The sequence below is a fragment of the Eublepharis macularius genome, chromosome 5 (genome assembly GCF_028583425.1).
Source record: "Eublepharis macularius isolate TG4126 chromosome 5, MPM_Emac_v1.0, whole genome shotgun sequence".
Taxonomy (NCBI): domain Eukaryota; kingdom Metazoa; phylum Chordata; class Lepidosauria; order Squamata; family Eublepharidae; genus Eublepharis; species Eublepharis macularius.
Genome location: NC_072794.1, coordinates 157,880,796 through 157,902,179, shown reverse-complemented (window position 1 = coordinate 157,902,179; position 21,384 = coordinate 157,880,796). Strand labels below are relative to the sequence as shown.

The 21,384-nt window shown below is 44.2% G+C and overlaps 2 protein-coding genes across 3 annotated transcripts; one reads left to right on the top strand and one right to left on the bottom strand.

Moving 5' to 3' along the window:
• Positions 1–1,000: 1,000 nt before the first annotated feature.
• FAM217B (family with sequence similarity 217 member B) lies at positions 1,001–11,587 on the bottom strand. Of its 2 annotated transcripts, none has more exons than XM_054980944.1 (4): positions 11,204–11,587; positions 7,940–8,051; positions 7,755–7,840; positions 1,001–3,954 (listed from the first exon to the last, which is right to left on the bottom strand). In XM_054980944.1, exons 1-4 carry the CDS (start codon positions 11,386–11,388, stop codon positions 2,775–2,777), a joined length of 1,563 nt encoding a protein of 520 aa, XP_054836919.1. In that variant the 5' UTR covers positions 11,389–11,587; the 3' UTR covers positions 1,001–2,774. The 2 variants fall into 2 exon arrangements, with proteins under 2 accessions (XP_054836919.1, XP_054836920.1); XM_054980945.1 differs by having other exon boundaries at positions 11,209–11,332.
• A 4,080-nt stretch (positions 11,588–15,667) lies between these two features.
• On the top strand, positions 15,668–19,347 carry PPP1R3D (protein phosphatase 1 regulatory subunit 3D). The gene has a single exon (XM_054979178.1). The coding sequence runs from the start codon at positions 15,668–15,670 to the stop codon at positions 16,649–16,651; it is 984 nt and encodes a 327-aa protein (XP_054835153.1). The 3' UTR covers positions 16,652–19,347.
• The last annotated feature ends 2,037 nt before the right edge of the window (positions 19,348–21,384 follow it).

Here is a 21,384-nt window from a genome sequence, read left to right as displayed (position 1 = left end):
CTAATAAGTTAAGTAAGTTACCATATATGAATAAATAAATATATCTCATAAATACAGACTATTCCTATAGACAAGAGGTAAACAACAATTTAATGGTTTTGTATAACCGCCAGGCAAAAATGCTCAAAGCTGCAAAGTGCCAGAAGTATTTGAATACTTGAAAATGACGGAATTTTTCTTTTTTATAGGTGCACCTACAAAACCATTTTGTTGTTGTTTACATCTTGTCTATAGGAATAGTCTGTATTTATGAGATCTATTTATTTATTCATATATGGTAACTTATTAGAGCACTAGTCACTTTACCATTCATTAAACACTCAAAATTTTTCCATTGGGTTATTTATATTTGCCCTCCGATTGTGGTTTTCCACTTTCTGCTTTAGTTAAACTCGGTATTCTGGCATACACCCTGCTGCCATGAAAAGGAGTCACATGTTTAATCCTTCCCCCCTCCCCGCTATGTCCTGAAGTTACAACTTTCTCCACACAGTATCCTCATCCTGTATAATTTTCTGCCCATGATAGAGTGGGAAGATGTTGTGATGTCAAAACTGGAGGTAAGTTCTACTATAAAGGGAACTGGACGCACGGCTGCCTTTTTCACAATGTCATGTGTAGCACTGAGGATTTGACCACATGTTCTTTAGGACACAAACAAAACCAAGCCCTCTTGATCCTAACCATTCACTACTGTGTGACCAAGAAGCACTTCTCGTGGTGCTTATTAAGTTTATTTAGAAATTATACTACTGTTGGGAATAGGTTGTTGGCATGTTGGACACGTGCAAGCCAATCAGCTCTGCCAGTTTGTTTCAATTGCTGTATAAAAGCAGCAATGGTAAATTTCATTTCCAGTTTATACCTACTATTGCGGGGGGAAATCAGACCTCTAGAAACGCCTTTAGAATCCACATTTTCTATGTTCAGCCTGTGCCCTTGCAAGTATAGAGAAAAACAAAGGTGCTTGCTTTTGCATAGATAAAGCTTTTAAGCCTAAAGACTTCACCATGAAAATACATCATCACCAAAAATATGGCAGGAATTCTAAAAGGGCCATTAAAACAGGCAAAAGATTTAATCAAATTCTGCTTATTTACACATTTCAGCAGTAAATCCTTCAAAGCAAACTCAGATGAGGAACACGCATTTTCTTCAAACTCCCGGTCATGTTAGAAAACTGATAACCTTGGAAGACTCTGTTGTAGAGAAAATAGTTTCTGCCAGTAAAAAAATCCCCAAAAATATGAGCCACATACAATCACGACTTCTGGAGCATGTAACATGAGCAATCCTGGTATGGGCTTTCCTGTGAGGGCAGCCTGGCCTTCTCCCGTAACTTAAAATAAGTCACTGTTAAGTCCAAATCTATACAGCATATGTCCCCATGTGATTCGGGCACTATGTGATAAAGCCCTGATGCCTCTCTGCCCCTTATTTGTATCCCTAACCCTTGGAAATTATACTCCAAAATCTTTGGGGCACTTAGATTGATTTCAGATGTGGTCCAGGTTCTGTATCTGGCTCGTGAACTATCCTTCACACGCAAAGTATTATCCATGCAAGTTGTGTTTATTCAGCCATAACTCAGCGTTGCTTACTTCATTCCCCCCACATTTTGTAACTTCTTCTTCTCCTCCTAGTTCTTTACATACTTGCCCATCTTCTCCACTGAGCATATCCGCCCATCAGCGGGCCAGAAGATTAAGTTTTAGCAGATAAGCGCTATGACAGTTTTACAAATAACAAAGCTTTGCTGCAAGCTGGCTGGCGTTTTAATGAACTGGTTGTGATCTGCCTAAAACGTACAGGGATATAAAAAAATAAATTGGTGGAGTGGTGATGCGAGTCTCCAAAGACCCTGCCATTTCATGCAACTTGCACCAAAGCTTTTCCGTCTACTAAACGAGTTGGGTACCACCACAGTCCTCTCCTTCCTCCTCAAGGACCTGCCCCCCAAACCGAAGGCTCTCATCTGGAGCATCTCAGCTGAAAATCCCCTAACAATGTAACTATCAAATCCTTCCAAGCATAACAGAGAACAAGTCACCACCATCAGCGGACAAGGAAACATAGAATCCCCGTAATTCACAGGAGTGAACGAGGCTTTATAAATATGCCGAAACTTGAGATGCAGTCATGGGAAAGATCTGGTGAAACCAACTTTCAGATGGACAAGTCTCAATTTTGCCATATGAGAATGTGTTTAAAAGTAACCATGGGAGATTTATTTCTGAGTTTGGGGGGATATTTCCTCTTTAAAAACGGGTCTTAAAAGCTCAGAAAGAAATACAAAAAGAAATGAAGAGAGGCCATTGCCTCTCTATTCATTATAAGGTTGGGTATTCAAAGTAAAAAGGAACACAACTGCACCGCGTGGGTTCTGAACATATTTTGATATGCCTCTGGAGGGCAACCGGGGAATTCAGAAAGCCCCTGAGGTGAAAATCAAAGCAAGTGACGGGTCCCTAGCCGTGCCATCCTAGGCAGAGTTACATGCTTCTAAGTCAGTTGACGTCAACTGGCTTAGAAGGGAGTAACGCTGCTTAGGATGGCACTGTTAGTTTTCTGAGTTGCATGGACTGGAAAGGGGTGAATCAGGTCTCCTGGCCCAATCACAGAATACATGTAAGGGTCAGCAGCCCAATCACAACACACAGTGGGAGGGACAACGAGGCGGATACGTCTCACTACGATGGCCTGCCTCATACTTTATGAACCACTGCTCCGGCTTTGGGCCACCACAAGAGTATCCAAGAAACTCTACCATGGCCTCATTTAAATTTACACGGCATTGACTTCACACCATTTGCTTTTAGCTTCTTGTCTGTTGGAACTTTTTGGGATGGGACATAACTATTGTTGTTTACGTTCTTCTTGGGATTCATGCATGTGTAAGCTGGTAGACCCTTGAGGGGAAGTGTAGAACCGTGGAGTGAAGACGACTGCTTGGGTGGCCTAACGTTGCCAGGCCCTTGGATCATGGAGCTGCTGCCTGAGCGATGAGTGCTGCAAAGCTGCCCCTTGGCACTAGGCCGCTTTTTCACCTCACTGCTTTTTCCCTCAGAGGACTGTCTTTGAGGGGCTGAGGGGCCACACGTTGTTCTCGAATGACCCTGACAAGAAACCACCTGGCTGGCTCCTTCACTGTGCAACTCTCTTCTGGGACCAGGCTGGTTGCTTGGGAGCCTTGAAAAGCTTTCGTGGGCCGTTAAATTTTTGTTTGGCAAGAGAGCGTGCAACGATTTACTTTTTCCTGGGCTTTTCAAGGTTCGGAGGACACTGGGCGCAGTCTGAGGTCGAGCTTTGGCTGCCTTCCCCTTTTCAGCTTGTATCGTCTGCATCTGCAGCCATTCAAGCTCCAAAAGCCGGTTGATATACTTCTCGAGACTACCCGTCGGAGGCGGACGCACTTCCGACTTGCACTCAGTGTTCACGAACGCTGCCAGCCCTTTCAAGTCCCAGGTGTTGAAAGGGTGTGGGAGGAAGTCCGGGTAAAAGTAGTCAGATGGTTTATATTTTGCGTCAGAGAGGTGTTCAAAACAAAGGGGGTCAATTTCCTCAGCTCGGAGGTTGAGCTCTGGTGGTGTGCAAGGGGAAGGAGGAATGGGAATTCTCTCCGAGTCAGAAAGGTCGCTGGCGCTGTCCTCGTCAGAATCCTCTTTCATAATTCGAATAGATGAGAAGTCGAGGAACATTGCGTCAGCAGAGGCACCCTGGGAGACCGAACTGCAGGGGCCTGCTTCGTCCACATGCCTTCCAGAGTCCCTTTCTAACCTGGCAGGTTTTTTGCAGTAAAAACTCTGAATCAGCATCTCTTCTGACTTACTGGAACCACTGCAAGAGACATCCTTAAACGCAGAAGGGATTTTGCAGTATCCAGATTCATACTGCTTTTTTACCACACTCTGTGACCTTGGTGATCTATGTGAAGAAGGGCAAACATTTGTGGTTCTAGATGGAAAAAGAATATTTACTGTCAGCAATTTTTTAAAAAGTCAATCAGTTCATTTGTTTCAGCGACATGTCATTAGAAGTGTACACTTACAGCCTGAGCACAGGGGGGAAGAGACAAAAAATGCACCATAGATGTATAAACTTTGACATAACACGAACAGGCTAGACCTAAAAGATTTTTTAACATATAGTCATGACAGTTCATATGGGGTGACTGCCACTACGAGCTATTATAACAGTTTCTACAAACTTGGGCTGAATCCACAGCCTTGCTCCTAACTTTTTCAACTGCCACAGCAACCAACACAGCCACCAGCAAATGTGGCAGCAAATAATCTGAAAGCCTATCAACCAAAACAAACTATCATGGCAGGAAGCAATTCCTCTTAGCACTACAGAAAAGGAAGCATAAAATACAGTGTGAATTATCCTGCAAGCATTGTCCTCTGAGAGTAAAATATATATTCATTAGCACTCCGCTATCTCTATCTAACAGCAGGTGATATATTTTTAGACCACCTTTCAATCATGTCTAGTCTCCATTGCAGGGCGTTTTTATTTTGACTTTCCTTCAAGTGGTTAGGGCTGAGAACTGTAGGTTGGGAAATTCATGGAAATTTCAGGGGTGGAGCCTAGAGAGGGCGGAGTTTGAGAAGCAAACTCTATAGGGTATAATGCCATAGAGTACACCTCCAAAGCAGCTATTTTCTACAGGGAAACTGATCTCTGTAGTTCATATATGGCTCTCCCTTCCCTGTGAGATTGGTTAGGCTAAGTAACTGTTCCAAGGTTACCAAGCAAGCTTGATCCAGGACTCCCAGCACCTTCTCTGACACTCAATGATTGCACCACACTGGCTTCCAAGGAAGCCAAAGGCTTCTCATAAACCTTTCCTCAAATTAATTTTTCAGTAGTCTCTACATTTGCACTCCATCCACCATCTTCATCCATATCATAATCTGACAGCTACACCTTGCATTGCTTTGCTCGGTTCCTGGAAGCTAACTCTTCTATGATTCTTTTTTTGAGTTTTGATGCCTTGGAAACGTACGCAAGTTGAGCTAGTATGAAAATACTGCCTTATGCTTGCTGGCATTTATAGAAAGAAGTCCAACCGCTATGTACATCATAGAAGCAACAAAGAAGAGCTCTCAAAAACTGAGATTCGACTTATCTAAGGAATGCATCAATTAGGCAATAGTTTTACCTACAATAACTTTAATTGGATGGATTACAAGATGACCTTTTCTAGTTTGTGAAAAATCTAAGATTGCTCACATTGATCCAGAGGTTAAGAATCCTGTGATGGATTATGCCTTCCCAACATAAGACCTTTAAATAAGACACTTAGAAACAAATGAGTTAGAAGCCATATATGGACTCTATCCCTAAGCATCCCTATCCATTTCAGACTCTATCCCTAGACACTACTTTCTTACTTGTACTATTGTATAGGAGTTTGCACTTTAAAACTCTTTCACCTGACATGTGATGACATTATTATCATCACTTGACAACATTTAAGCTAAATAACCACGTATATGCCTAACTAACAACTTCAATAATTCATTTATTTACACATTCATTCATACACAAATCACACAGTAAAAAGCTATTTATATGTATAAATCTTCACTTCCCACATGGAAAACCATTAACACAATTGCTAAAAACAGGTATCTTAAGATAATAAAGTGCTGGTGCTACAAAATGCTATACAATTTCATTGCACATACAATCCATAAAGTGCAAATGCACAGTAACAACCCAGCATAATCTCTAATTGCAGGTCAAAAATAGCAAAAGTCCAGCTGGTGAGTGAAGACTACAATCAAGGTTGGAGACAATCCTTCTTGTACATACAAGAAGGATTGTCTCCAACTTTTAATGGTTTTCCATGTGGGAAGTAACGATTTATACGTATAAATACTGTGTGATTTGTGTATGAATGAATGTATAAATAAATGAATTATTGAAGTTGTTAGTTAGGCATATACATGGTAGTTGTTGTTATACAGATTTTAATACCATTGTGTTACTGTCCCTTGCTGCTAACATTTAAGCTAAAGCATGTCATGTCAGCCAGTCAAAGTGTGTCATGAGATCATACAATTTTTAAAAAAAGATTGCACAGGGTACATGGTTGTACAAGTATGTCACAGACTGCAGAAACTACCTTGGATTCATTAATAAAAAGGCCGCTATCCATTTGCCAGTTGCCAAGATATAACTCAATTCCACATGGTTTTTTGTCCATGCAGGCCCTATGACCTCCAGTCCTGCCTTTTGGGTTTATCAGAAGGGGCCTCTCCTCTCTTGCACCAGCAGAAAAGCTGGTAGGATCCACCCCAGGGTGATTTTCAACCCTTATTCTCAGAAACAACACCTCACTGTGTGCACTTACTCACAAGTAGGCAAACACAGGGCTGAAGCCTTGCCTCCCAATCGTATGTGAAAAGAATACTCTTAACCTTGTCAAGAAATTTGTTTCCTTGCTCTTGAGCACAATGGTAAATACAGCTTTGAGCCCAACTGAGTTGAACCAGATTCCTGTATGTTAATACGAGTTCTTCTGATTGTTAAGTCATTCTGTCAACAGAGCGTTGAATGAATTTCCGCTTGGATCCAAAATAAAAGGCTGGTATTTGTATTCAAGGGGGAAAAAACACAGATGAGAAATGAAGAACAGACACACTCTTGGCTGCTAGTCTTTCTGGACAACTGCCATGCCGAAATCAGCGCCATTCAATGCACTTCAGCGGAGCTATATAGTCATGATTGAGCTTGCCTTGTTCGCTTTCTTTTCCCGCAAGATGTTCCAAAGAGCTTCCTATTTTTAAAATCTAGTTTAACTAGCATAGACAATGAATAAGGAAGGGCAAGGGGGAGCGGTATTTGGCAACTTTTCTTCATGTAAGGAAATGAAATTGAGTCTTTAGTGTAACTAGAAGAAATAAAGGCCAGGGGTGGGGTGGAGTAATTATTGTCTTTTGGAAGATGGATCCGGTCTACTAGAAAGCACTTCAGCGCTGCTGAAATGTTGCTCCTCAAACTCAAAGCTGGAGTAATGACCCTGTGCTTTCCAACATGCCAGAAGAACTGGGGCTTGGTTAGGGGTTCGCCCAGCTATTGCCAGCTTCCTCCCCACTGCTTGAGTTTTCCGCTCCCTTGCTCTGTCGCTGGAATGACTCTGCCAACACAAGACTGCTTCTGCTTTTTTCATACAAGTTCATCCCCAAATCACTTCCAGAAGGACAACTGAAGCTTCAGAAGGTCGCCCTTCAGAGCCCGTTCACATACAAACATGAATGCAGTAGAAAAGAGCAAGATTCCAGTAGCACCTATAAGACTAACAAAATTTGGGGTAGGGTATGAGCTTTCTTGAGTCATAGCTCGCTTCTTCAGATACAGCTAGAATGTGAGTCCGCCTGTCCTTATATCTTGGCGAGTGGAGTGATTTCAGATGCCAAATGACAATAGCTGATGAATGACAACAGCAGGTGAAAATGGATTAGATAGGATATGCAAAGGGGTAATAGGTGTGGAGAAATTAGCATTGGTAATGAGACAGGAAGCCTAGGTCTTGATTCAATCCAGGTGGTATTGCCTCCAATCACACCTGCTATTGCGAGTCCTGTCTATTTTGGTGGCAAAAGGCTAACACGGCTGTCCCTCTGGACTTACCATCTCCGCATTACATTCATATCATCTTGTTTACCTTCTTGCTTTGCAGGTTCGCAACCTACTTCCAGCCCCAGGCAACTCTCGCTATATCAATTTTTTTAAAAAAACTTTACCTGTTTTTCTGGTGAGCATCCCAAAGCCGGTTCTGTTCTTTGTGGAGGGCAGTTGCCTGGTCGTTGCCTGAGGCATGATTGGAAGTCTACAAGATATTTATTAGAATGTTTAATTGTGATTACTCAGGAAAAACAGCCAATGTCCACAAAACTTTCTCACTCAAAAAGAACACAAAAGGCTTTACCTTTTCGGTGGCAGCTGAAATGTTTTTATTTAATCTGCTGGGAGACGGTCTCACGTGGGGCGATGGTTTCTTCAGTTCTTTGGTGCTTGAATGGCTCTTTCCACCACTGGAACTAGTAATGATTAAACAGACGGCCATTAAAAAGATGAGCATTAAAAGAGGTTCACAGATTCAATTCTAGATCTCAGTCCGAAGAGATTACATAGTCACTGTCTGACAGAGTTTTACACATGCTAGACTGTCTTTGTAGTGCTGCTGTGACTATTATTCTTGTGAAGGTGCTCTTAGGAGATGAGGGGAGGGATTTCACATTTGCACCAGCTGAAAACCATCTTTGAACCTCTGCTTTATAAAGCGTGGTGGAAAGTGTCAAGTCATAGCTGACTTATGGCAAACCCTGCTGGGGTTTTCAAGGCAAGAGAAGAAGGAGGAGGTTTGATTTATATACCACCCTTCAGGCCAACTGACGGTTTACAAAGTGTGTTATAATTATCCTCACAACAATCACCCTATGAGGTGGGTGGGGCTGAGAGAGCTCTGAGAGAGCTGTGACTGACCCACGGTCACCCAGCTGGCTTCAAGCGGAGGAGTGGCGAATCAAATCCAGTTCTCCAGGTTAGAGTCCTGCTGCTCTTAACCATTAGACCAAACTGGCTTAAGGCAGTTTGCCATTCCCTGTCTCTGCATAGTTCCCCTGGTCTTCTTTGGAGGTCTCTCATCCAGTTACTAACTATAACCCTGCATAGCTTCCAAGATTTGATGAGACTGAGCTTGCTTGGTCTGTCCAGGTCAGGGCTCTATGAGGTGCATATCGGGCTTAAAGGGAAAATACTTATAATTGCCAAGTTTGGAAATGAAGAGGATTAGAACCCAAGTTTTCTATAGTATTGACCTCACAGTGGCTTTTTTAAAAAGGGTGGTGCCATGCAGTGACCACCTTGACTCAAATGGTTGCCAAATATTTGCTCAGAGACTGTGCCAGAATTCCAGTGCGCTGCCTGAGGATTCAACAGCCTCACTCATCCTGCCTGTTGCCCTGGTAAATCTACCCATTGTTTGACCCTTCATCTTTTCTGTCAGCCCTAAACGTTGCTTTCCGTACTGATGGCAGGGAAGTAACCAAGGAGGGGTGGTAGAAGAATTTGGCTTCGGCAGTTACATCTTGTCCTGGGGCTTCAGAACAGTTTAGGTTATGGTTGCCGACCTCCAGGGGTGGCTGGAGCTCTCCCACAATTGCAACTGATCTCCAGGCCATAGAGATCAGTTTCCCTGAATGAAATGGCTGCTTCATGTCTGGGTGAATACCTGACCACTCAGCATATCAGTCGGCCAGGAAATCCCGTACTAGCTTTTTTGCTTGAAGGCCCCTTCCTGACATAGATATTCCAGTTAGCACCTGTATAGCCTCCTTGCAGATTCTGCTATTATTTCTTGCTCCTGCCTTGCCAGCGATTCTGGGAAAATTTTAGTCAGGAAGCCATGTGAACGGCGGGCAGTCATCCACGAAAACCAGATGGGCCTTCATAATCTGCTCCCGACTGAGGCCTCTGACTCACACCCATGTGACACCATCTCACAAAGTCACGTCTTTGTCCCTAACGACAATAAATTATCAAAGTCTGGGTTCAAATCCCCATCCTGCCACAAACTTCCCTGGGTGATTTTAGGTCGCTCATTATCTCTGTCCGCCTAACCTACCTCAAAGAGCTGTTGTGAAGATAAAATGAGAGAGACCCATGTATACCACCATGAGCTTCATGGAGAAAGAAGGGGATAAAAATGTACTAGATTGATATTGACTGATGATGTTTGTGTGATAACCAGAAATGCCACCACCATCACCCGGTTAATCTGCTTATTACATATTATTATAATGGCATGATAGTAATGCTTCAACACACAACGCGTGAACTAATTTACAGAATTCAATACTACAAGCAGTGATAATAGCCACCAATTTGGATGAAAGGGATTAGACAAATTCGTGGCTTATCAAGTTACTTCTCATGCACCTCCATATGCAGAGGCAGTATACCTGGGAACGGCCGGTAAGGAGGGCAAGAGAATGAGGGGATGGCTGCTGCCTTCATGCCCGGCTTGAGGATATCCGGAAGGTACCTGGCTGCCTGCTGCTGGGGACAGGATAACGGGCAACTTCGCCCCCATATCCATTCCAGCTTCTCCCCTCACATTCCTTAAAATTCAGCAGCCATTTTAACACGGGGAAGCTTACAACCACATATCGCATTTAAAAATAACACAGGCCTCTCATTTGGCTGGCCTCTCCCATTTTTCTCAGGCTCTTTGAATTTAGGGCAGCGACTCACATAAGAAACGTCAGCTCAGTTTAAGCCAGCGGTCAGGTCTGTTCAAAGCGAAACAGGCGACGGAACATCACTGTATGACACAAACTCACAACCTTGTTTTCAAAACATTTAGTAACAGCAGACACCCGAGCATTTACAAAAACACACAAGCTGTGCTTCTTGCCAGGGTCACTTTACATTATAAGCTAGAGAGTTTTCGCCTTCTCTTTCCACTCCACCCCCCACCCCAAGCATAGGATTTCTGTTCCGAACAAACACAGCATCCAAACCAGCAGAAGCATTTTAAAATGTCAGTGCTACCAAATGTGACGTCAAAGTAATATCACAGGTGTCTGAGCTCCACACTCATGGCTGGACTTCAGTAACCCATCGAACAAGATCTGCTTTAAATGGCTTCACGCAGTCAGGTATATAAGTATGCGTATAGTTTATGGACTGAGGCCATTTGCACCAGTCCAAATAGCAATCTCGTACCCTGGAAATCTAGCTGGTCTCGAAGGTGCTAGTGGACCCAAATCTTGCTTTTCTACTGCAGACCAACACAGCTACCCACCTGAAACTAACTATCTAGATGTGTACATTTTATATATAACATCCTCCAACACACACACACACACACTGCACCCATATAAAAAAAAATATGGTGTTATAACCCAGGAACAATCCTGGGTTATAACACCAACAGTGAAATCCTAAACCGAGTTACTCCAGTCTAAGCCCATTGATTTAAGTGGGTTTTGACTGGAGTAACTCGGTTTAGGATTTCACTGCAAGAAACCAAAGATTGTGTGACAGAATAAGAAATCAAGGAAGGCAGGAAGACACTGTAGCCCAGCTCTGTCAATCAACTTCATGGACCAGCAGCTTATCTTAAACGAAGAATTTCCTTTTGCCCTTACACACACACCCCGAGAGGGAAAGAGACAGAGATCCTTACGTTACCATTCCTTGTCCTTTGTGGATTTCATGGGCCAGAGCTTCCCTTCGCGAGCTTCCTCTATGCAGCAAGGAGGGGTAATCCCGAATTCCCGGCCCCATCATAGGCCCGTTGCCTTGTCTTTCCCCCCTCTTTACATCTCCTTCTGCAAAACTGCAAGCGGGACGATGCAGCCCGTTTAGCATGCGAGGCAGACCCGGAGCTCACATCTTCCCGGCGCCGCAGTAAACAAATCCCATGCACTTCTCTGCACGTGATTTCCTCTCACACGAGCAGCGTCCTTCGGCCAGGGTTCGCTCTAGAGGCGGCTGCATCCATCGCATTTTACGCTCTTTGCAACGGCCTCATCGCTGGGCTGGTCTGGAACCGGAGGCTGCCGGTCAGCTCCTTGCAAGGCAAGCCTTCGGAGCGCTGAAAGGTTGGCCGGTGCGGCCGCAAAGCATTGTGGGCCGCGGAGAAGCGCCCGCGTCGGGCTCGCCTGTGCAGGAACCGGCGGTGAGATGCACGGGAAGCCGCTCCTACGCTGAGGAGGAGGTGGGCGGTTCGCAGCCCGGAACATCCCGGTGCAAAGCTTTGGCTGCCGATTGCAAAAGGCCCACCAGAGCGCGAAATCAGGCTGCCCTGCAGCTTGTGTTGATGCCCCGAGCTGCATATTCCAGCCTGGGTTGCCGACCTCCAGGTGGATCCTGGAGATCTCCTGGAATTACGACAGGGATTGGTCTCCTTGGAGAAAAACGGCTACTTTGGGAGGAAAACCCAGTTGTATAGCATAGATTCTAGCTTAAACACCTCAGACCCCCCCCCCCTTCAGAGACTCATCCCCTAAATCTCAAGGAATTTCCCTGGCGTTGAAACGCTACTTCCAGCATTCCACAGCTAAAAACTGAGCTGTTCTTGAAACATGCCAAGCTTAGTTTCGCCACCCACATCCCACCAGAACACATCTGCTTTTTAAATTTAATCTGCAAAAGCTTCTGCTTCCTTCCAATAAAGAGGTTGTTAAAAACATGTACTTAACAATGAGGTGTACTGGTTAGGGTTGGACTAGGGTTCAGGGAGACACAAGCTCAAATCCCCCATGAATATCACAAAGTGACCTTTTAAAATAAGCAGGAGTTTTGTTGCACCGTAAAAACACATTTTTATTCCCATTATAAACTTAGTCACACTGCCGCTAACCTACCTGACAGGGTTCTTGTGAAGATAAAATGTTCCATGCTTTGACCTCATGGGAGGAAAAGCGGAATTAAAAAATGTACTACATTGATATTAGATGCCCATATATGTAAGGTAGGGTTGGACTAGGATTGGGAGACCTAGTTTCAGATTGGGTAGACAGCCTCCAGAGGCAACTGGCAATCCCATGTGATTATAACTGATCTTGGCTACAGATAGGCATTCCTCCCTGGAGAAAATTTGGAAGCTGGAGTCTATGGTATTATTACCCCGCTGAGGCCCCTTCCCACTCCAACCCTGCCCTCCCCAGGCTCCACTCCTAAATCTCCAGGAATTTCCCATTGTGGTGTTGACAACCCTTATCCCTACACAGCTCTGAATCTCATTGGGTGACCTTGAGCCAGTTCCTCAACCTAACCTACCTTGCATGGTGGTTGTGAGGATAAATTTGGAGGACGTAAGAACTATCTAAGAGGAAGGCCTAAAACTGCATTAGTTAAAACAGCCCAAGACACTTTCAGGCTGCTGCAGTGTGTGAAATGGTTGGCCTTATGTACAATGTGCATTTATGTATGGATGTATGCTACAGATATGATACATCCAGAGATACCCCACATACTCCAAAATTTAACTTCTAAAGGACCGAGTCCACAAAACCTGAAAAATGACTGTGTTAATAATACACATTCTCAACATTCCAACAATAATACACATTCACAACATTCCAACAAGAAAAGATCAAAATAGGGGTTTTTGTTAAGAAGGATCAGGAAATAATGAATCTCCTTGGTAACTAGAGATTGTTGCTGTGTTTTTAAAAAACAATGCTGTTCCAGGAACTGAAATAGTGAACCAATATTACGTTAAGGTTAGAGCATCAGACTGGGACTCGGATCCAGGAGATGGTTCAAATCCCCATTCACTGGGAGCCATTGAGCCAGTCACACAATCTCAGCCTAACCTACCTCACAAGGTTGTTGTAACGTTAAAACAGAGAGGAGAACGTTGTAAGCCACTTTGGATCGCTGTTGGGGAGAAAGACATTAATGAAGTATGTTGATGCTGTCTATACGTGCACAGTCAAGTCACTACCAACATAACACAACCCCAGCAAGGAGTTTTTTTTTAATAAATGATTTTTATTGGATTTTATAGCAGGGGAAAGGGTTACAACAAGACAAAAAGGTTTCAATAGCAGATTCGTGTACAAGACACACATCCATCCATCCATAAATACAGCAAGACATTACATACCCAGTTAACGCCCCTTCTACCTTCAAGCTTCCCTTTTAATCTCTGCAATCATTATTTACATTCTATGCTTTCTTACCCACTTTATTTCTTAATTCATTTCTAATAATTCTTTCCTTTATATATATTATGCATAAATCACTTTTCCAATCCCTTACATTTTAACCAAATTGTTAATCCCTTAATCATTCCAGGAGTAGGAGATAAAAATAGAAAAAGAGAGAGTATAAGCAGAAAGATAAATGATTCTTATTATATATCAATATAGGGGAAAGGAACATTTTTATACCAGTTTTCCCTCATTCTCTCCTCTATTTTAACCCATTTGTGAGGTTGGGAAGACCAAATAAGTGTTTGGTTTAAACACTAATTTATATTCTAGAGAGGGTAGGTCTTTCATCTGTTTTATCCAAGCCATCTACATTTATGTATTTGAATTTTCATAATAGACTGGGAAGAACAGGTAAGTATTTGGCTTAAGCACTAGTTCATATTCTAAAGAAAATGGCTAAAGTCTAGGAAGGATTAAAGAATTCCAAAGACCCAATTATCACATTATCACTAATCCATTAACAGTAAATATACAAAATCTAACATGTTACAGAACATCCTGGAAGTCCACCGCAAGGGGCTTCCAAGGCGTGTGAGAGGCACAGGCAGTTTGCCATTGTCTTCCTCTGCAGAGTAACCCCAGTCTTCCCTGGTAGTTCCCCATCCAGCCCTGCTTAGCTTCCAACCTTGCTTAGCTTCCCTATCCAACCTTGGATGCATTTCATTTATACCTTTCTCCCCCATGGGTATCCAAAGCGCCCTACAACATTCTCCACTTCTTCCTTAGCTTAACAATTTTTACACACATCCGGCGCCTTTAACTCACATTCCTGCAGGCATTAAGGGCACAAGGAAGGGCAATGCGAGCTTCACTCGCCGTTTGTGCGCAGGCGCAGCTCGTGCCTTTACGCACGCAGGCACCCGCCGCCTCCCAGCTGTCCATCACCACAGGGAAGGAGGGAGGAGGTATTGGCAGCTGACCGGGACGTCGCGAAGGGCGTGCGCTCGCTTCCTCCGGTTGCAGACTGGGCTTGGTCGGCAACAGTTTGGCTGGGCGGCCCCGGAGGGCCAGAGGAAGGTCCTGCAACTTTGGGGGCGGGAGTGGGGCTTGCTGAGAGCTGTGCGCGTGCAGGTCGGTAAAAGCGGCTGGAGGGAGGGACGAAGCAGTAGCTTGCAGCCGGGCCGATCCAGACTAGTGGCGCGCCTGCATGTGGGGCCCCGAGTCTCCAGACGGCGACTCCCCTTGCAGCCTCCGTCCGAGCCGCCCGTCTCCCACTGGCCACATTCAAGCGGACAGCTTGCAAGCTCCCAGGGTACAGCCGGACCGCCTCCAGCCTCCCCCCTCCAGCTTCTCCGGGGACAGTCTCGATTCGCCCTGCAGCCAGCCCCGCAGCCCCAGGGCGCCTCCCAGCCTGGATTCCTCCAGCATCCAGAGCGACAGCCTGGAGCCAGCAGAGAGTTTGGCGTCCTTCAGCCTCAACCCAGGGGACAGCCTGGAGGCCGCACCCCCCCTCTGCCGGGGCAGCCTCCGGCTCTTGTTCAGCTTCGGAGACAGCCTTGAGACCTCCAGCATCCAACGGGACAGCCTGCAGTCTGCCACCAGCTACTGCGACAGCACGCAGGCTTCCAGCCTCCCAAGCGACAGCCTTGAATCCCCCAACCTCTGTGATAGTCTGGAGACCTCCATTGCACAGTATAGTTGCTCTGGATCCCGCAGCGTGTGACTAGAAAAGTGTCGACTCTGCTTGCAAGCTATAAACTTTCTTGCCTCGAGGATAGGTGTGTGCCATATTTTTTTAGTGCAGCAACATTGGAGTCCAGTGGCACCTTAGAGACCAATAAGATTTTCAAGGTATCATCTTTCAAGAATCAAAGCTTCCTCATTCCTCTTCTTTTTGGAAGAGTGCCACTACAGATTTTGGAAGCCATCACTTGGTTGCCCCTTGCCCGTCTTTGTCTCTCTCTTACCACCAACACCAATTCTCCATGTCCCGGCAGAAGTTGTCTTTGGGCGCAGCAGTGGCTGCTCATGCTTCTAGTCCTCAAGAACAAATGGTGCTGCGGCCCCCCCGGCGGAGTCCCAGCTACCTCTCAGATCTCTATCAAAACATGCTGCGGGATGAAGAGGTGCGGAGTATGGAGCGGAGGCGCTGCCAGCCATTGCGGAGCAGCAACAGTGCTGGCCTTTTGAATGCATCGATCAATGAGGAGGCGCGGCGGAAAGATCCCCAGAGCTACACGGTTTCGAGCTGTGATCCACACCTGAGGCCTATCATGCGTCGCCGGGCCAGATCCTTGCCCAGTTCCCCAGAGAGGAGGAGCACAGCGGCCCAGTGCCGCATCCCCGGTTGCAGCACCCGCAGGAACCGGGTCAGGTTTGCAGATGCTCTGGGTCTGGAGCTAGCCGAAGTGAAAGTTTTCCAAGCTGGGGAAGATCCCTCGATTCCCTTACATGTTCTCTCCCGCCTGTCCATCAATTCCGACCTGTGCTGCAGCAGACTGGATCTGGAATTTACCATGCAGTGCCTGGTGCCTGACTTCCAGCAGCCCGCTGACTTGGAAGACTTCCTCAGCCGCCTCCATCAGCAGCGAGTGTGCCTGGAGCGAGTGAGCAGCTCGGATTTGGGCCTGAATGGCACGGTCTGGGTGGTGAATGTCGCCTTTGAGAAGCAGGTAGCCGTGCGCTACACCTTCAACCACTGGAGAGGCCAGCATGAAGTGAGCGCCCGATGGCACAGTAGTGCCCCTGGAAAGGATGGGCAGGACCATGTTGACATCTTCACCTTCTTCCTTCCCATACCCCCTTTCCTTCTCAAGGTTAGCTCGGTGGTTGAATTTGTGGTCCGGTACCGAGTCAATGGGCAGGAGTACTGGGATAACAACGGAGGCAAGAACTACAGCCTCACGTGTAGGAGTCATCCCCTGAAGATGCCCAGAGAATGTGAGGAGAGCTGGATCCATTTCATCTAATGCTGCTGGGCTTTTGCTAAGCTAGTTGGCTCTATCTGCCTTTGGCATTTCTTTCCTTCCCAACACACCAAAGAAACCCTTCAGAATAAATCTGCACAAAAATTATTTAAGAAAGTTAACAGAACTAAAAAAACATAAAGGCCATTTCCTGCATTGATTTGCACTCAAATGCAACTTTTTAAATGTGCAAAATCACTGCCAATAGGATGTCGCGAAGAGGAACCAAGTCACTTTCCATTATTATTTTGATTGACTCTTGCGGCAGGGTAGAATATGTTCAAAAGAGAGAGTATTTTCTAAAAAGCCTCATTTTTTGTGCTCGTCTATAATTTTGCACTTGGAATGCTGCACTTTATGTCTTGTGTTTGTATTGGACAACATTTTAGTTTAGTTCATTTCTAATCTTTCTCCTCAGTGGAGACGCAAGGTGGATTACATTGTCCTCCACCCTTTTTACCTTCACAACAATCCTGTGGAGTAGGTTTGGCTGAGAGTGTGTAACTGGCCCAGGGTCACCCAGCTAAAGAAATATGGGCACAACTTTATATTACAGAAAAATATATATATTGCACAGATCTTATGCACTGGACAAATACAGGGACTGGGATGCAAAATTATACAAAGGGATGTTCAGAAATGTGATAAATACTGAATTAAAAATGTATATCTGCACTGCAGTTTAAAAAGTAAAACGGCCTGGATGATACTACCAGACAGGGTTCCTAACAAATGAGGTGTACCAGTCCCTGGAGATTAGTAAAAGGAAGGGGAAGTGGCAGGCTGTTGTTACTAAGGGAAACAAAGGTGTTTTGTTTGCTTTTGATGAGAAGTTCATATTTCATCCAAGGTAAGATCAAAGCAGATTTTAGGGGTGGATGGATGAACCTATGCAGAGTATCTTCTTTCGTCGCACATTTGATTTCTTTGAGCAAGGATGATTTTGCACTTCAAGAAAGCCAAAATGCCATACTGATCGGTAGCCCCAACCCTGAAGCAATTCAGCTAGATTGCTGAAAGAGCAGTTCAGCTAGACTGCTGAAAGATAAGGTCAGTAAATGGGGATTGTCAATACAGTAATATGCCAATCAAAATTTGTAAATGAAATGAGCCTTGAGCTTTTAAAAAGCAAAGTGCCTTCTCCAGAGACGCTTAGTCAAGATGAGGAAGATGATCCCACCAGGGCAAATGAATTAAGTGCACTTTAAGGATATTTGAGATGTGTTTAGACTGCAAAGGGTCTGGGGTTCAAATTCCAGACAGGTCCATGTGAGCACAGACAGGGGTTATATGCACACTTCAAGGGTATGAAGTTCAGTCCCAAGGCTTCACTGGGTCAAGAGCTGGAAAAACTTTCTCCTGTTTATAATTCCAATATGACTATGTAAACTTGGAATGAGGATGGCTATTAAGGCTGGATCCACAGGTTTTCATACTGTGTTTCTGCCGTAGTTCTTCCCCTCCTTCGTAAAATAGGTTGATTTTTCTGATTCTGTTGTGGATTAACACATGCAAATGAATAAAGTGTTGTCAGTGGTGCACCATTATAAAATCTGAATTTTGGCAGTCAGGTACTAATGAGATGTTACTGTTAATCTTGCACATGTATATGTACTTCTGTGCATGGTCAAAGAAAAGTTTATTTGATATGTACTCTAGTCTACCCAGTGCTGGAAAATGCCGTAAATCAAATCTGCTGTATTTAATGTCAGCTCAGGAGATTAAGTCTAATTGCCTAGTATTAATGTAGTGAAATCCTGGGGAATGTAAATGATTTAATGCTGATATCTACTTTTTCCTTTTGCATTGTGCAGTAGTTGGTTCTAGCTGTATGGATTGGGATTTATTGCTATCCTATTCCTTCATGGTGTGGGGAAACATTTGGGTGTTTTGTTTCAAGTTCCCTGTATTTTGGGACTGCTCTGGGCTTTGAGAAATGTGAGGCTGGTGATTGCATAGGGCGTTATGGCACACTCTGTCCCATGTGAAAGCTGGACAGGATCCCAGAGACCCAGAGTAGAAACTCATGTCAGCTGGACTTTAGCTAAAGAGAAGATGTTTCCCACGGGGCCATTCTTCAGATACCCAAGATCCTTTCAAGTGCCTAACTGGCATAAAAGAAGGGTAAGGTAATGGAAAATCGGCTTCCCTTACTGGAGATGGATCCAGCTGGTTTATAAATGTAATGCTAAGCAGGCTGGAGGTATGAAATGAAATTATGGAGCTCCCATGTGTATTTCAACAGAAGGGTGCCCAAAATACTGTAAAGTTTTAAATGTGCTACTGGCTGCATCTTATTGCAACAAGCTTTCTATTTTCAGACTAAAAGGCACTGTTATGATAGCCGAGATGTTATGTTACTGTGAGATCTACATATGCCCCCGTTCAGAGGCCTGTGAGCTCTGCCACGCATATGCAGAGCTTCTGTGTGTATGAGTTTCCCAGTTGATTTTGCAAAGGAGTGTATTCATCCTATTGTGTGTTGAAATGAACGGAGATATTTTTATGGGAAGAGAAGTTCTGTATGGACTTGAGGGCACCTGCAGATTTGGGGGTGATGGCCCAATTAAAACATCCTCGCACAGAGCAGCTTCCTATTTCTGAAAAGGAATTTTTCACTGTAAGAACTGAAGTTCATTGCACTATACAGTCTTATGTGCAGAGACTTACTATGGAAAATAAATTACCGTTCTGTAAAACAGTAGCATTGTTTGAACTCCTATAGGAATGTTCTTGTGCATGCGCGCGCACACAAGTACTCTACTCACAACAGCTTCTCGGGTCATTGCAATATTTATAGCCTACAGACCTTTTATTTTGGATACGCTGCAAAAGTATTCCAGAGAGAAGCAGTTTGTGGATTTTTGCCCATATTTAGCCCAGACGAGCTCAATCCCTCTTCCTGAATCTGAAGTATGTGAAAGTTAGACATAAATCAAAATTAATTTTTTTATGGGTAAGAGCAGACTTTCTGTGCACAATGCTTACCTTAAATTTAGAGGAGTTAGCCGTGTTAGTCTGTAGTTGCAAAATAGTAAAGAGTCCAGTAGCGCCTTTAAGACTGACCAACTTTATTGTAGCATAAGCTTTTGCGAACTACAGCTCTGAAGAAGAGAGCTGTAGTTGTCAAAAGCTTATGCTACAATAAAGGTTAGTCTTAAAAGCGCTACTGGACTCTATTATTTTGCCTTAAATTTGGAATCTGCAATTCAGGAGCATTTTTCTCTTGCACACTACCCTCCCCCCCCCCCCGCCACCCATTGATTCATCCCATTTTATTTGAGTGAAACTTCTGCCTCAAGGTCCTTTGTATGTTTAAACAAAATGAACAGCAAAAAAGAACATAGTGGATTATCTCACTGCTTTATTTGTGCCTGTTCTGACAACATTTGTGGCTTCTGTGTTGAACTCATCAAATGCATTAAGGTCCCTCTAAAAGCCAGTCTTGCATATGTGCCACAAATAGTTTTGCTAAATAAATGCTAAAAGCACTATCACATTTTTGCTTCCAAGATCAGTTTTTTTAAAAAAAAAATACTGCTTATAGTAAAACAATATTAATAGCTCTATGAAGTTGGGAAAAGGCCACCCTGTTTCTGTCCTGATAACATTTTGGATTACTATGTACTTGTATGGTAAGAAATAGTATTACCTTATCTTACCAACGTATACATGTGTAGCCATGTTGGGTCAAACCCATATGCTGTCTAGGCCAGTCTCTTGTTACAACAGTAGCCGGTTAGGTACCAGAAGGGAGCCCCCAAGTGATATTTGCAGACAGCAGCTCTAACCTGCTGACTGCTTCCCAATATTGGACAGGCATTCTGCCTCTGAACCCAGAGGTCCCATTCAGCTCTTATAGCCAGTGACAGACCCATCTGTCATAAATTTGCCCATCTCCATTTTAAATCCATATAATGTAGTGGCCGTCAAATTTTTTTTGATAAAGTAAAAAGTCTCAGATGCTTTAGCCTTGAGTCATAGAGCAAGTGATTTATTCCTGTAATTTTGTTTGCCCTTTTCCTCTTTTTCCCCAGCTTGTTTTGATATGCGGCACCCAGAACTGTACGCAGTATTCCGTAATGTGGCTGCAGCTGAGACTTGTCTTGGAACCCAATTTGTTTTGAGAATTCTCCAGTTCATTCTGGGATGGAACATTCTGAAGAAATGTATGCTTTATGGGGCCTCTGGAGAAGTGGCACATTTCATTGTTTAAAAAAATAAATAGCAGGCAAAATACCAATGACAGAATTAGATTATGCTGTTAACTGAGCTGCCAGTATTTATTTTACTGTCTTCATGGCAATAGCTGTGAGATTATTAGGGAATAATTACTTCTGCCTGCTTGGGCAGAAAGATTTAATGAATGGCTACACTTCTGTGTTCTTATGTGCTTCTGCTGCACTTATGTACTCTCTTACAAGGTAATGTGAAAAAATATATTTATTTACTTTATACCCCGCTTTCTACCCAATGGAGATTCAAGGTGGCTTTCATAATTCTTCATTTTATCCCCACAACAACCCTGTGAGGTAGGTCAGGCTGAGAGTGTGACTGGCCCAAGGTCACTTAGTGAGCTTCCACGGCAAAATTGGGAATTGAACCTGGCCCTCTTGGAACCTAGTCCAATACTCTAACCACTATACCATGCTAGCTCTCCCCATTTCCCCTCATCCCCCCATTATGAAGTATAAAGGGGGGGAGCAAACGGAAGAACAGAACATTTTAATTACATT